The following is an 11,427-nucleotide window of genomic DNA, read 5'->3' as shown; positions in this document are numbered from 1 at the left end:
CACAGAGCTGTATGTTCTCGAAGCCTCCATGCTGTGACTAGACCCTGCGGCCTCCTGACCTCCCTGGTAGCACAAATAAGTGCTGCAACATTGTCCTATTGTTGCCTTTCAATTGCTGAAACGTGGATAATGTACGCCTTTGCAGCATTTCCACAACATTGCGAAAAAACATTGCAATAACAATGCTGACTTATTCAAGCAACAATAATGAAACATTGAATAACATTGCAAGAATGTTCGGGCCACGTTCTGTACACCATTCAGGCAACATTGCTGAAACAAATAATTTTACAAAAACGCTTGTTTGCAAATATCCTGAACCTCATTAAATGTAGTAGTTAGTTTGAAACCTTATGTAACCCTGCACTGAGTATCTCTTAGCAATCAATGTGTTTAGAAAAAATGTTTAACAATTTAGAGTAAGGTGTACTCTACTATGGGAGAGCAATCAAGGTATCACGAAAACTTTGCATAGAACACTTTATTGCCTCCGATATCAATGTCACTAGTAATTTAGATAGTCCAGTGAATCTTCCCTGGTGGGCACATGCAGTGACTGCCCTCTGGTTGGCACATTGCAGGATCTGATGTCCTTCTGGTGCTGAAAAAAAAAAAGTGAATCATGTCCATGCATTAGTTTTAGCAGGAGCCATTCATAAGGGTCATCAAAATTATTTATGTCCCATCAACAAGTCCCCGTTTTCCAAAAAGAATAGCTTGACAAAAATTGATTTCTATGTAGGGTTTAACATTCCAAAACCTTCATATGATTACGAGAGACGCCGTAGTGGAGTGCTCCGGAAATTTCGACCACCTGGGGTTTTTTAATGTACACCCACATCTGAGCACGCGGGCGTACAGTATTTTCGCCTCGATCGAAAATTAATTCGCCGCAACCGGGATTCCATGCCACGACCTGCAAAACAGCAGCCGAATACCTTAGCCACTAGACTACCGCGACGGGGGCCCTCCGCAAAAATTAGCAAGGCGTCGAGCGTTTTTCTATGAACTATTGATATCGCTCATGAGAGGGTAGCGCTAGCGAACATGGACGAAACGAAAGCACACTGACACACAGACAAAAGCGCTCTAGCAATAGGTTTTTGTTGAAGATCTGCCATACATATATACATCGTTTCTTTGGTCAAGTGACAATTTTAGCACACAGAGTAATTTAAGGAACACAATCGATAGTGTTCTGACACATTTCGCCCCTTTGATGACATGGTTTTAGCTGGTGTGGTTTCCTGCATGAGTGCACTTTTCTTTCTAACAGCTCATTATGCTAAATAATTAACCACAAACATTGTAGTGTGAGGAGAGGTGCCCGTTTCTGGCTGAGCTACGTTTTTTTTTTTTGTGCTCCCGCAAGCAATCATTGATACATCGGCCCATTCGGCTCGTGTATTTCTCGCCATGTAGTGGTATACTGTATACCATGCCATCAGTGCATGACAACAAAAGGATTTGGGTGCTTTTTGTGGCACTCTTATGACTTTTGAATGGCAGGGTCGGTCAGCTTACACTGGTGAATTAGTTTACCGGGTGCTGAAAAAATTACCTTTACACCAACCAGACCTGCTACTTTCTTCATTTGGTGCGAGACCTCAATTATTATGTACAGGATTTCTGCCACTTTATTCTGGATGTGGTGGCAGGTTCACCATATGAGTGCACGAAGGCACATCAAAGTACGGCACCCAAAAGTGTGCCACGGGTGGTGAACCATGCCACTGCATCCAGGAAAAAGGAGAATGTGTCATAGTTCCTTATAAACACAAGGTCTCGCACGGACTGAAGAAAGCAGCAGGTCAGGTGAGTGTAAAGGAGATTTTTTCAGCACCCGATAAGCTAAACCACCTGTATTTGCTGTAAAGGTTGAAGAAGGAGGAAGCAGGTCGTTGGAGGATACGAAAAACAGAACAGGGTTTATGTCACTATTTACACATATTTACAGGAAGGAACAGGTTAGTGGTTTCACAAACCACGAGCGTGGTGGTTGAACGTTACATAGTTCAGAGCGACGTCCAGCACTCTGCGGCATCGTTTTAAGCCCTGTTGGGCTCATCCTCTCCGAGTGGACCACCAATCACACACACACAGGTGAGGGAGACGAGCATGCGCGGTCCACGTGAACACTGCACTGCAAGGTGGCGCCAGCAGGGCTCTTCCTCGTCGTGTGTGTGCCGCTAGTCGAGAATTCCCACGATCCGGAAAACGTACATCAAAGGGTCCGCCGCACAGCTCGCCCAATTAGCGGGGCGACGCCGTCCCTGTTGCCCTCTTTCGTCGTGGCGTCGCGGCGACACGACGTCTCCTCCGCCGGCTAGCAAGGACAATGCCTGGCGGGCATAGGCAGTCGACCGGTCGGCTACTTGACTGAGGATTAAAGAAGTGCCGCTCCGCCGTCAGCTCTGGCTCCGGTCACAACAGCTTCCCGCCGCCAGATGAATCACCGAGGTCATCAGGCACGCTGCTGCTTGAAGGGACGACAAAAGAGTCCGCATTTGAAGGACGGGAACTCGCCTTTGCTTGCTGCATGGTCTGGATAATTGCTCAAATCTTCGACAGCGTCTGTCAGACTGGGCGCCAAAGGGAATGAGAGCCTCCCCCGCGGACCAGCTTACGCACAACAGCGACTGCCCAGACGAATTTCCAGGCCAAACTTAACACCGCTGACCGACCCAGCCGTATAAAATCTCAAAGGTTGCCAAAAAATCTTTACGTGCCACGCACAGAAGGCGTATAGTATACAGTTTACCACCGATATCTGGCGAGAAATGCATTGGCTAAACCGCCTGATCTATCAATGATCGCTTACGGGAGCACAGACAAAACGTTGCTTAGTACAGAAATGGGCACCTGTGCACACACTGCAATCCCGTCCCCTTGTCCGTACACATAACAACCTCAGCACATCCTCAATACAACACTTCAGGACTTTTTCAGTATCTTTTCAGAACGATTGTGTGGCCGGTTCGGTACTGTGTGGCAGTGATATTACTTAGGATTTACTTCTTTTCATGATATTTCCATACATCAAAAGAAAAACACCTGCGAGGTCTCGTGTATATATACTGTATTAATCAACAGACAGGCGACAAAACAAACAAAGCTTGTTGACTGAAAATTTTTTAACAGTAATTAATCACAACTGACAGTTTTGTCAGGCATTCGAGTCCGCGTATAGTCTGAAAAAAGAAAAGCAGTATCAAGGCAGTCAACACAGGTCAATCAACTACGTTTGTAATCTTCCTCGAAAGCCTGACACAGTGTCTTCATCACGTGTATCGCGCCCAATGCACTCATTAGTGTTAGAGGCTCCGCTCTGACAGCCTATCAGTACACTCGACACGGGCGTTGACTTGACTTGCCCGAGGTCAGGTCATGTGTCAGATGCAGAAGTAGATCCTTCCACGTTGGAACCACGCTGCTTCGAAGCACAATTGATATCTTGTGTTCCAGGCTGCTTCAAACCACACCTCGCCGCGGTCGGCTGGTGACAACGCATCCTTGATCACTCTGAACGTTGTGCAGCCCAAGCACCCATCAACACGGCAATTTACCAGGCGTCATCACCTACGACTTGCACATATCTCACTTTTAACCATGCACACAAACAACAAAGGCCATGAACTTCCACTAGTACACTCCACCTTCCCTCAAACGTTGACCTTCCCTGACAGGGCCGCCGCTGTCATTTTGACAATCAGTTGGCTTGGAATGGCTTGGCTACTCGACTATCTAAAATGGTGCCGCATAGTCAATGGTTGCCAGCTGCTACTTTGTTATTACGCGCTACAGTGGCGTATAATGACTAATTTAAGGCGGTGACATTTGTGAACACACTGTTTCAAATTGACATTTCGCAATACCAGGTTCGATACCTAAGCCAATTATTTACGCGTGTCTCATTAAGCGAAACGCGTAATTTGAAAATTTTCTGCCAAAAAAGAAACAAACGTGGCGAAAATATACAATAACTTTATGACTGTATGAAACGAACGTGTGAAGAAAGTTTTCACATATGAAATGCATCTATTTGGTGCGCAAAGGTCTTGAGGAATTATATCTAAGTACTCAGTGCAATGTTCTGTCATCCCCAAAAGGTTCTTGACAGGACCTTTTCCAGACCAATTGTTGTCCTCAGAAAGCACTCGAAAAAACGTTTGAACCGGCGCTCACGCGTTGATTTTGTCCTCTCCAAAACGCCCTTAAAAGTACTTTTTCAGGATAAATTGTTGTCCTCAGAAAGCACTCAAAAAGACGTTTCCTGGTCAAACCAGCTTGTGACGTCCTTAGTAAGTACTAAGGTCTATGAGAACTGTGCGAGGACGATTGTACCATATGAGGACGACCTCAGGACATCGAGTGTTGTCTGGGTCATGCTCATCCTGCTTAGTTTCCACACATAGGGTGCTTCACCATCTATTAGTGATTTGCTCGCTGCCTCTCTTAATGTTTGCTTTCAGTTTGGTCCTAGTTTTTTTTATTAGCATAATTGGGATGCCGTCAGAGCTGTTGATGTGCTAGTAGGAACCCTTTTCTCTGCCCTTTCCCACACTCGTTGTCCCGGTGGAGCCACAGCGCTAATTGATCCATCCTAATTTGGTACGGTGCATGCAGCGCTTTCTTGGTGTTTAAAATTTTCTGTCATTATTGTTTTTTATATATTCCATTACCTCATCCCCTTCTAGTCTAACCCCTTGAACTGTAGTTGTAAACCTTTGTTCGATGCTTGTCTTATTACTAGAACATGTTTTCAAAACTTTGCAGCTGCCTTTCTATTTTTTGTTTACTTCCGCCATTCATTGGGCCTCCTTTCTTCTAATCTTTTCACTGATAAGATCGGACGCTATCTGCAGCTCAAAAAGTTATCTCATTTTTTTTACATCATCTTCCGTTTAACCCCTCTGTATTGCATACATATATGTGTTTCCTGGAGGCTTCTTGACGTCTTACTATGGCTCTCTATTAACTCCTTCATCTCACCAGCTCTTGGGTTTGTGTCTCCTTTTTCTGGATGATTTGACTCGTACCTTACCAAGCTCTAACTCAATCAATGAAGTTAGATTTGTGTATGCCCAATCTGTTTTACTATCCTCGGTGATTATTTTCTCAATCTCTTCAGTTGCTATTTATATTTGCCTTTCTGAATAAGTATTATCGTGCGGTTGCTCATAATGCCACCTTTCCATTCTCATTTCTCTTCCAAAACTCAGCTTGATACGTTTGTGATCGATGATTGATTGATATGTGGGGTTTAACGCCCCAAAGCCACCATATGATTATGAGAGACGCCGTAGTGGAAGTGAAATTAACTTTATTTGGTCCTGGAGAACTGGTCAGACCCCCCCAAAGAGGTGTCCGCTGCAGTCAACGTTTCTAGACTAGTCTAGAAACGTTGGCTGCAGTTGCTGGCCGCGTAGTGGAGGACTCCGGAAATTTGGTCCACTTGGGGCAACGTTACTAGACTAGGTTCAGTTGCCGAACTCTCCGCCGACGCCGTGCTTCGCCGGTGTCTCCACTTTCAGTTTGTCCGACAGATGGCGGGAGCGTTCCATCGAGATCCAGCTTTCTCAGCTGCTGCGTCTGCTAGGCGCTATACGGGCGCCGAATTAGCGCGTTTCTTCACGCGTAACCAGATGGAAAACTACAAAAACATCACTGCAACACATCCTAGCCACTGAAGCTCCTTTTATACTTGTATCAAAGCATGCAGCGCGACATGCTTTCAAGTAACGAGTTCGAAGCTGCCGAAAACCATCTGTCGTTTCGCTGCTTTTGCGCATGCCCTGCTTTTTTTACTATCCGAAAATGCGCCGTTGAGAGAGAACGCACATGCTGCATTAGTATTGCGTCCGATTCATGCGGAAATAAGAGGTGGCATCCCTGCCCGTAATCATGACGCGGGGGGGACCGTTTTATCTACCGGCGATGGTAGGATTCGTTTAGTTCCCAGCGGCGTCTTCGGCCATCTGGGCTAGTGACACAAGGCCTGCGTAAGCGGGTCTGTGCTGAGCAGCGCGGCCTCCCACTGCTTCTCATTCGTGATTTGGAATAAAATGGCTAATAGTCTATAGGGGTTTTTCTTCGCAGGGCCAAATCACATGCAAAGTAAACGCTTATTCATGCATCTTGGCAGGCACAGAATGACCACTGCAACTAGCAATTTAGTACGAATTAAAAGTTAACAAGGTAAACAGCTTTCGTTCAGTGGTTTATTCATAAATGCACTGGTCTTCCATTTCAGACCACACTGATGAACAGTACTGTACAAGATGTTTTAGCAAACCGGTCCACAGCACTGAATAACAAACTGGTCCAGGAAAGCAACATCCCGGCAATTGTTTGCATTGCTGCAGTCCAGAGAAAACACATTTTTTCAAACAGGTATTCACAAAAGCTTAGCACGCTTCCTGGCAACTTTAACTTGCACACTTGTGTCTTTGTGTTGCCGTAGGAACCTTGCATAAAAATGCATGCGGGTGACCAGGTAAAACTTCATGATGCGTGCAGAGAGCTCTTCAGAATGAACACCACATCCGACTTGTGCAAGGCTGTGTCCTTGTGTCAAATCTTTGACAATGCACCAAAACAGGTCTCCAAACACTACGTTGTCCCTTGTTCTTTCCGTTATGGCGCTCTCAACATCGGTAAGAAGTGACGTCAAATCTTTTGATGGCAGCTGGAGGGCACCCGGAACAAAAGACCGCATCTCTGTCAGAATGGCTGCAGATGGTACGTCATTAGTAGCAAGAAGAGTAGCCTTACAGTCCCCGCAGCTTGAAAACTTTTCTGCTTTCTTCACTACGTATCCTGCCAAGTAGTACAGAGCAGCATCGTGTGGAGTTGGTCGACCATAGTCGTGCTGGTTCGCATCCTCTTCTGGCAGCTTCTCCAACACAATGCTGTGCATGAGCTGTCCGAGCTTGTCTTCTCGCTCCTTCTTCTGATGAAGGACTTCCAGCCTCTTTGAGCTCAGGCTCTCCTCCATGGTGACGAGAACAGGATCCGCATCGCCAGTGCAATTTCCTTTTGTCGCCATCTTTAAAGGAGTGTACAGGCTCAAAAGCCTGAATATTTGGCCGAAATGTACTATCGTAGGGTGATCTTCGTCACCACCAAACGACCTCACGACTCCAAAAAAGCGCTGGGGAGAAAAAAAAACTGTCAGTGTGAAGAGCAAAACAAGGAATGCAAAATTACATCAAAATGAATCCTAAAAATACCTACTTCCAATGGGTCCTGGTTCAATTTTGCAGTCAGCACATATCTCACATCCTTGTCAAGAAGCAGGGTGATTATGTCCAGAACTGACATCAACGTGACTCGCAGAGATTCCGTCGTCAACTGAGATGCAAACAGCTTTGTGTTTTTTTCAATGCTGTTCCTTTCGGTCTCATTCAGCATGACTAGGAAGTCTTCTATCACCTGTAGCATGGCAGACAAATGCCCCCTTTAATATATTCGACTCATAGTATAACACAATAAGCATAAGGAAGCCCATTACCTTGATCTTGGGCGAGTTCTTACGGATGCCGGTAGCAGGGTGCTTGGCGTTAAGGACATCAAATAGGTCGTTAACTTGCATCGTGAACATTTCAGTTCCCTCACTGTCCTTTAAGCCTGGCTCACGCTGCTCTCTGTAAAACTTCATCCCAATGGCGACGCTCCTGCTGAATAACTGAAACAAAGGTTTAAAAAATCAAGTATTTGCATTTAGAAAACTTGAATAAAAACTAAATGTACGACACCGGTTAGGTACCTGTGTCGCAAGTCTGACATTCATCTTTTCCAGCTTGCTTGGCTTGACGTGCGAAGATGTGAACTTTGGAACAATCTTGAGGTGGCTGTCCTTTTCAGCTTCGTACAGGTGCACGTAGTGTTGAAAGTTTATGCAGTTGGTGCCAGCCTGGTAAAAAACAGCAAGAAAGGCATAAGTAAATTTCATGTAGGTTATTTGAGCAATCCCGTTTGAATTACCTTTGCATATGTGTGTGTCAGGAGATGGTTTCTCACACACTTTATGATGTGGGGTACATCACATAGGAAATGAAGAAACCGTCCGTCTTCAAGCGTCGGGTGAGGAATCTTGTTGACAGGGTGGTGCAACTTTCCAGATATGCCAAGATGTGTCCACATTGATCGGTTGTTGCCTGCACCATCACTAACAACACCCAGAACTGTTGCACCATGGCGCTCAAGTTGCAGCACCAACTCCACAACAATCTTGGCCAACACAGCCCCAGGAGCTGCCCCCCTAGTGGCGAAACTGGCAATAGGCTGAACCCAATTGTGAAACAAAGGGATGAACATCAGTACAAGGGCATGGTCAGCCAAGGTGGCCTTGCTTTTCTCTCCGGTGTTTTCAAACTCCACAAAGCCATCAAACTTGTACGTGGATTTGTTGAAGTCCACTCCCTCTCTCAGCTTGATTTCATCCAGCACGAGTGTACCACACTTCTCAACATCACGCTTGCTTGAAAAGAATGCCTCGATCGCTTTCAGGACCACTTGATTGTAACCATACTCACAGGGTACACCTGAAAGCACCTGGTTAAGTCGACTTGTAGTTGGTAAGGGAAGCAAATTTATCTTGCGTATCAAATTGTAGGATTTGGGGCTTGAAATGTGGAGAAGAAGGCAGTTCAGCACCCAACTTCTGGTGTATCGCACACCCTGTGGTCCCTTTGCTTTTATTTGTTTCAAAGACATCTTGAATGCTAGTTGTTGAAGAGGCGGAAGTGACATTAGATGCTCATTGATTGATGAGGATCTTTCGCTTGTCAATTTCTCTTTTAGTTCTGCCATATTCTTCATGAAAGACACTCTTGCAGCAGCTGCCCTGATGGCTTTCTTTTGAAGGTTTTTCACCTTTTTCTGTTTGCACACCTGCCTTTTTTGCTTCTGAGAATTCTTTTTCAAAAGCCTGTTTTTTTCATTGCGGCAGAATGAACACGTTGACTGCTTAGCTAGTGCCTGGCATCTGAGTGAAAAACCAGTGCTGCTTTGCACGTCGTATCCGGAGCATGCATGAAGGCTGTGCACTTTGTTTATCAGGTCACTAAGATCTAGCATGGCCTTAATGCTGACGCTCAGAAAAGCCTTCGCCTCGCGGCCTCTCGCACTTGCAGGTGCCACTCCGTCACTGCTTACAACGACGCACTTTTCGATTTGCGGCGCCTTATTTGCGGAGGTCAGTGTGAAAAATGCCGCAAACTTACCGCTGCCGTTTTCCTCAGTGATTCTTTGCCACGATGGTGGTAGCTAAACGCATTCCATTTCAGCAAACGACGGCGCGGATGGCTCGGGCATATCGTCTACCACGACATCGGCAGGAATTGTGCTGCAAGAAGCTTGTGACTGCGGTGATGCTGTTCCTTGGTCAGCGTTTCCATTGCTTTCTCGCTGCCGTTTCCGCCTCTTCTCCGCTGGCTTTGACAAGTACGAGGGCAAGTTCGGGAAGACTTTAGGAAGGGCACCCTCGACGAGACTCCACTTACCCCTCGGGATTTCAACAGTTTCTCCGTTGATCACGTGCACGTACGTTTTGCGAATGTCCTGATCGTGAAAGTGGATGGAGCATACCCTAGACTTCGTTGTGAGGTCTTTGTCTGCGCGGGGTATCGCCCTGTTCCAAGCTGCGCGAAGTCGCTCGTCGCTGGGAGCGGAGAAGAAATGCCGGACCGACGGGCTAGTGTCGTTCCGGTACCCGCTTGTACAGCCAGGTACGCAACACGTCGGCATGATTTGGTCGGCTTAGGGGCACCCACAGTCACCCACAGCACTGCATCGAACAAGGCAATCGATACGTTCAGGCAAACACATCGGTCTGAAAACGCGCACCACATAACACCACCCGGCGACTGTCCGGCGACTGCCCAAACTGGCTGCGCAGCGCGGCTGGCGAGGCGAAATCCGTGGAGCCGGTTGCGACTGCAGCGCCAGTGGAAGCAGTATCGGTGGCCGTTCCGCGCAACGCAACGAAGTTTGTAAATCGGACCACGAAGTTCGAAAGGGTTGAGTCTTTCTTTCAAAGCAAAACCGAAACAGCAATAGACGAAGCCGTAAGTACCATTGGCTGCCCGCAAGTACGAAGACTAGGCAAATGTGTGTACTACTACAGTGCACTATTCTAGCTAGAACACTGTAGTACCATGGTAGTGTATAGGTGTTCTGTGGTAGTACTACCCATAATTCCCATGGTCGCTAAACGATCGCAGCGACAGAGTCCTCTCTCGTTAATTTTAAGAAACTCTATGACTTGGGGTTCTTTAACGTGCATCCAAATCTGAGCACATGGGCCTACAACATTTTTGCCTCCATTCAAAATGCAGCCGCGGTATTTGATCGCGTGACCTGCAAGTCAGCAGCCGAGTAGCTTAGCCACTAAACCAGCGCGGCGTGGCCGTTTGTGATCACTACCTAAGCTTTTGGACCCATATTCATCTATGTTATCACCCTCAGCTGATGATACATCCTACGTGACATCATTGCGTAATCTATTGTCGACTGCAGCCTTCCTACCTCTCATGTTATCTGCCCTTTGCATTTCTCGATACTGTTGCAAATGATTACTTTAGTAGTAGCAGAGTTGGCTGCAAGCGCTCCTTGCGGAAAAAGCATTAAACTACGTAGAACCTTTTATCCCGCCCGTTTCCATGAGAAAGCCTGCGATGTCGCAGGTATCATTCTAGAGGAGGCAATCAACGTTGTTGGTGTGGCGTGTGGCCATGTGACTTCATTTCATTATTAGCGGCAGCCATATGCATTAATGGGTAGAATGATGTGCCGGCCGGTGTTTTGGTGTTAGAGACGTCTTAGAAAGACGTTAAATTAAACACTTGAACCGTCTCTCAGTTTGCCGAAACAATAAGTACGTCGAAAAACCTCATTTGCACTGTCGTTGGTTCCCCGAAACCCCATCCTCTCGGGAGAACAACATGGGGGATTTGACGAAGACGTTTCTGTACGCCTGGTGTGGGAAGCACAAGGTTACGCCCGAGTACGAGTTCAAGAATTCTGGACCGAGGCACCGGCAAAGGTTTCTTTGCGAGGTACCGCACTGTCATTTTATTTGCAAAAGATCGCAGCATGAATGGCATGCTTAAGTTGATATTTTCCGGCCAGGTTCGCGTTCAAGGCTTCGATTATGTCGGTGCCGGGAATTCGACCAACAAAAAAGATGCCCAGACCAACGCAGCCCGAGATTTTCTCCAGTATCTGGTTCGGAACAACCACGTGTCACAGTCTGAAGTACCCATAGAAATACCGGTAAGTTTTGTTGTGACCAATGAATTAATGCACCATGTATGGGATGTAGACTGTTGGAATGTATTTCTCCGTGCGTCGCGTCCTACGCATGATGCAGCATAAATTGTACCCAAAGTACATTTTTCTAGTCGGGTGCACGAGTGTGCTGGC

The 11,427-nt window shown here is 46.6% G+C and overlaps 1 protein-coding gene and 1 long non-coding RNA gene across 2 annotated transcripts in view; one reads left to right on the top strand and one right to left on the bottom strand.

Moving 5' to 3' along the window:
• Window positions 1-463: 463 nt before the first annotated feature.
• On the bottom strand, window positions 464-3,781 carry LOC142776078 (uncharacterized). Its single transcript, XR_012887288.1, has 2 exons — window positions 3,375-3,781; window positions 464-601 (listed from the first exon to the last, which is right to left on the bottom strand). It is a non-coding gene; the product is annotated as an uncharacterized LOC142776078 (long non-coding RNA).
• A 6,993-nt stretch (window positions 3,782-10,774) lies between these two features.
• mle (dosage compensation regulator mle) overlaps window positions 10,775-11,427 on the top strand; it is a 155,662-nt gene continuing 155,009 nt past the window's right edge. The window contains exons 1-2 of the mRNA XM_037414127.2: window positions 10,775-11,060; window positions 11,134-11,277. Coding sequence (XP_037270024.1) covers window positions 10,947-11,060; window positions 11,134-11,277 — 258 coding nt within the window. The 5' untranslated portion in view covers window positions 10,775-10,946. The remainder of the gene's footprint in view (window positions 11,061-11,133; window positions 11,278-11,427) is intronic.

The sequence above is a fragment of the Rhipicephalus microplus genome, chromosome X (assembly GCF_043290135.1).
Source record: "Rhipicephalus microplus isolate Deutch F79 chromosome X, USDA_Rmic, whole genome shotgun sequence".
Classification (NCBI taxonomy): domain Eukaryota; kingdom Metazoa; phylum Arthropoda; class Arachnida; order Ixodida; family Ixodidae; genus Rhipicephalus; species Rhipicephalus microplus.
Note: the sequence above shows the minus strand (reverse complement) of the source record. Positions and strands in the feature narration are given on the sequence as shown.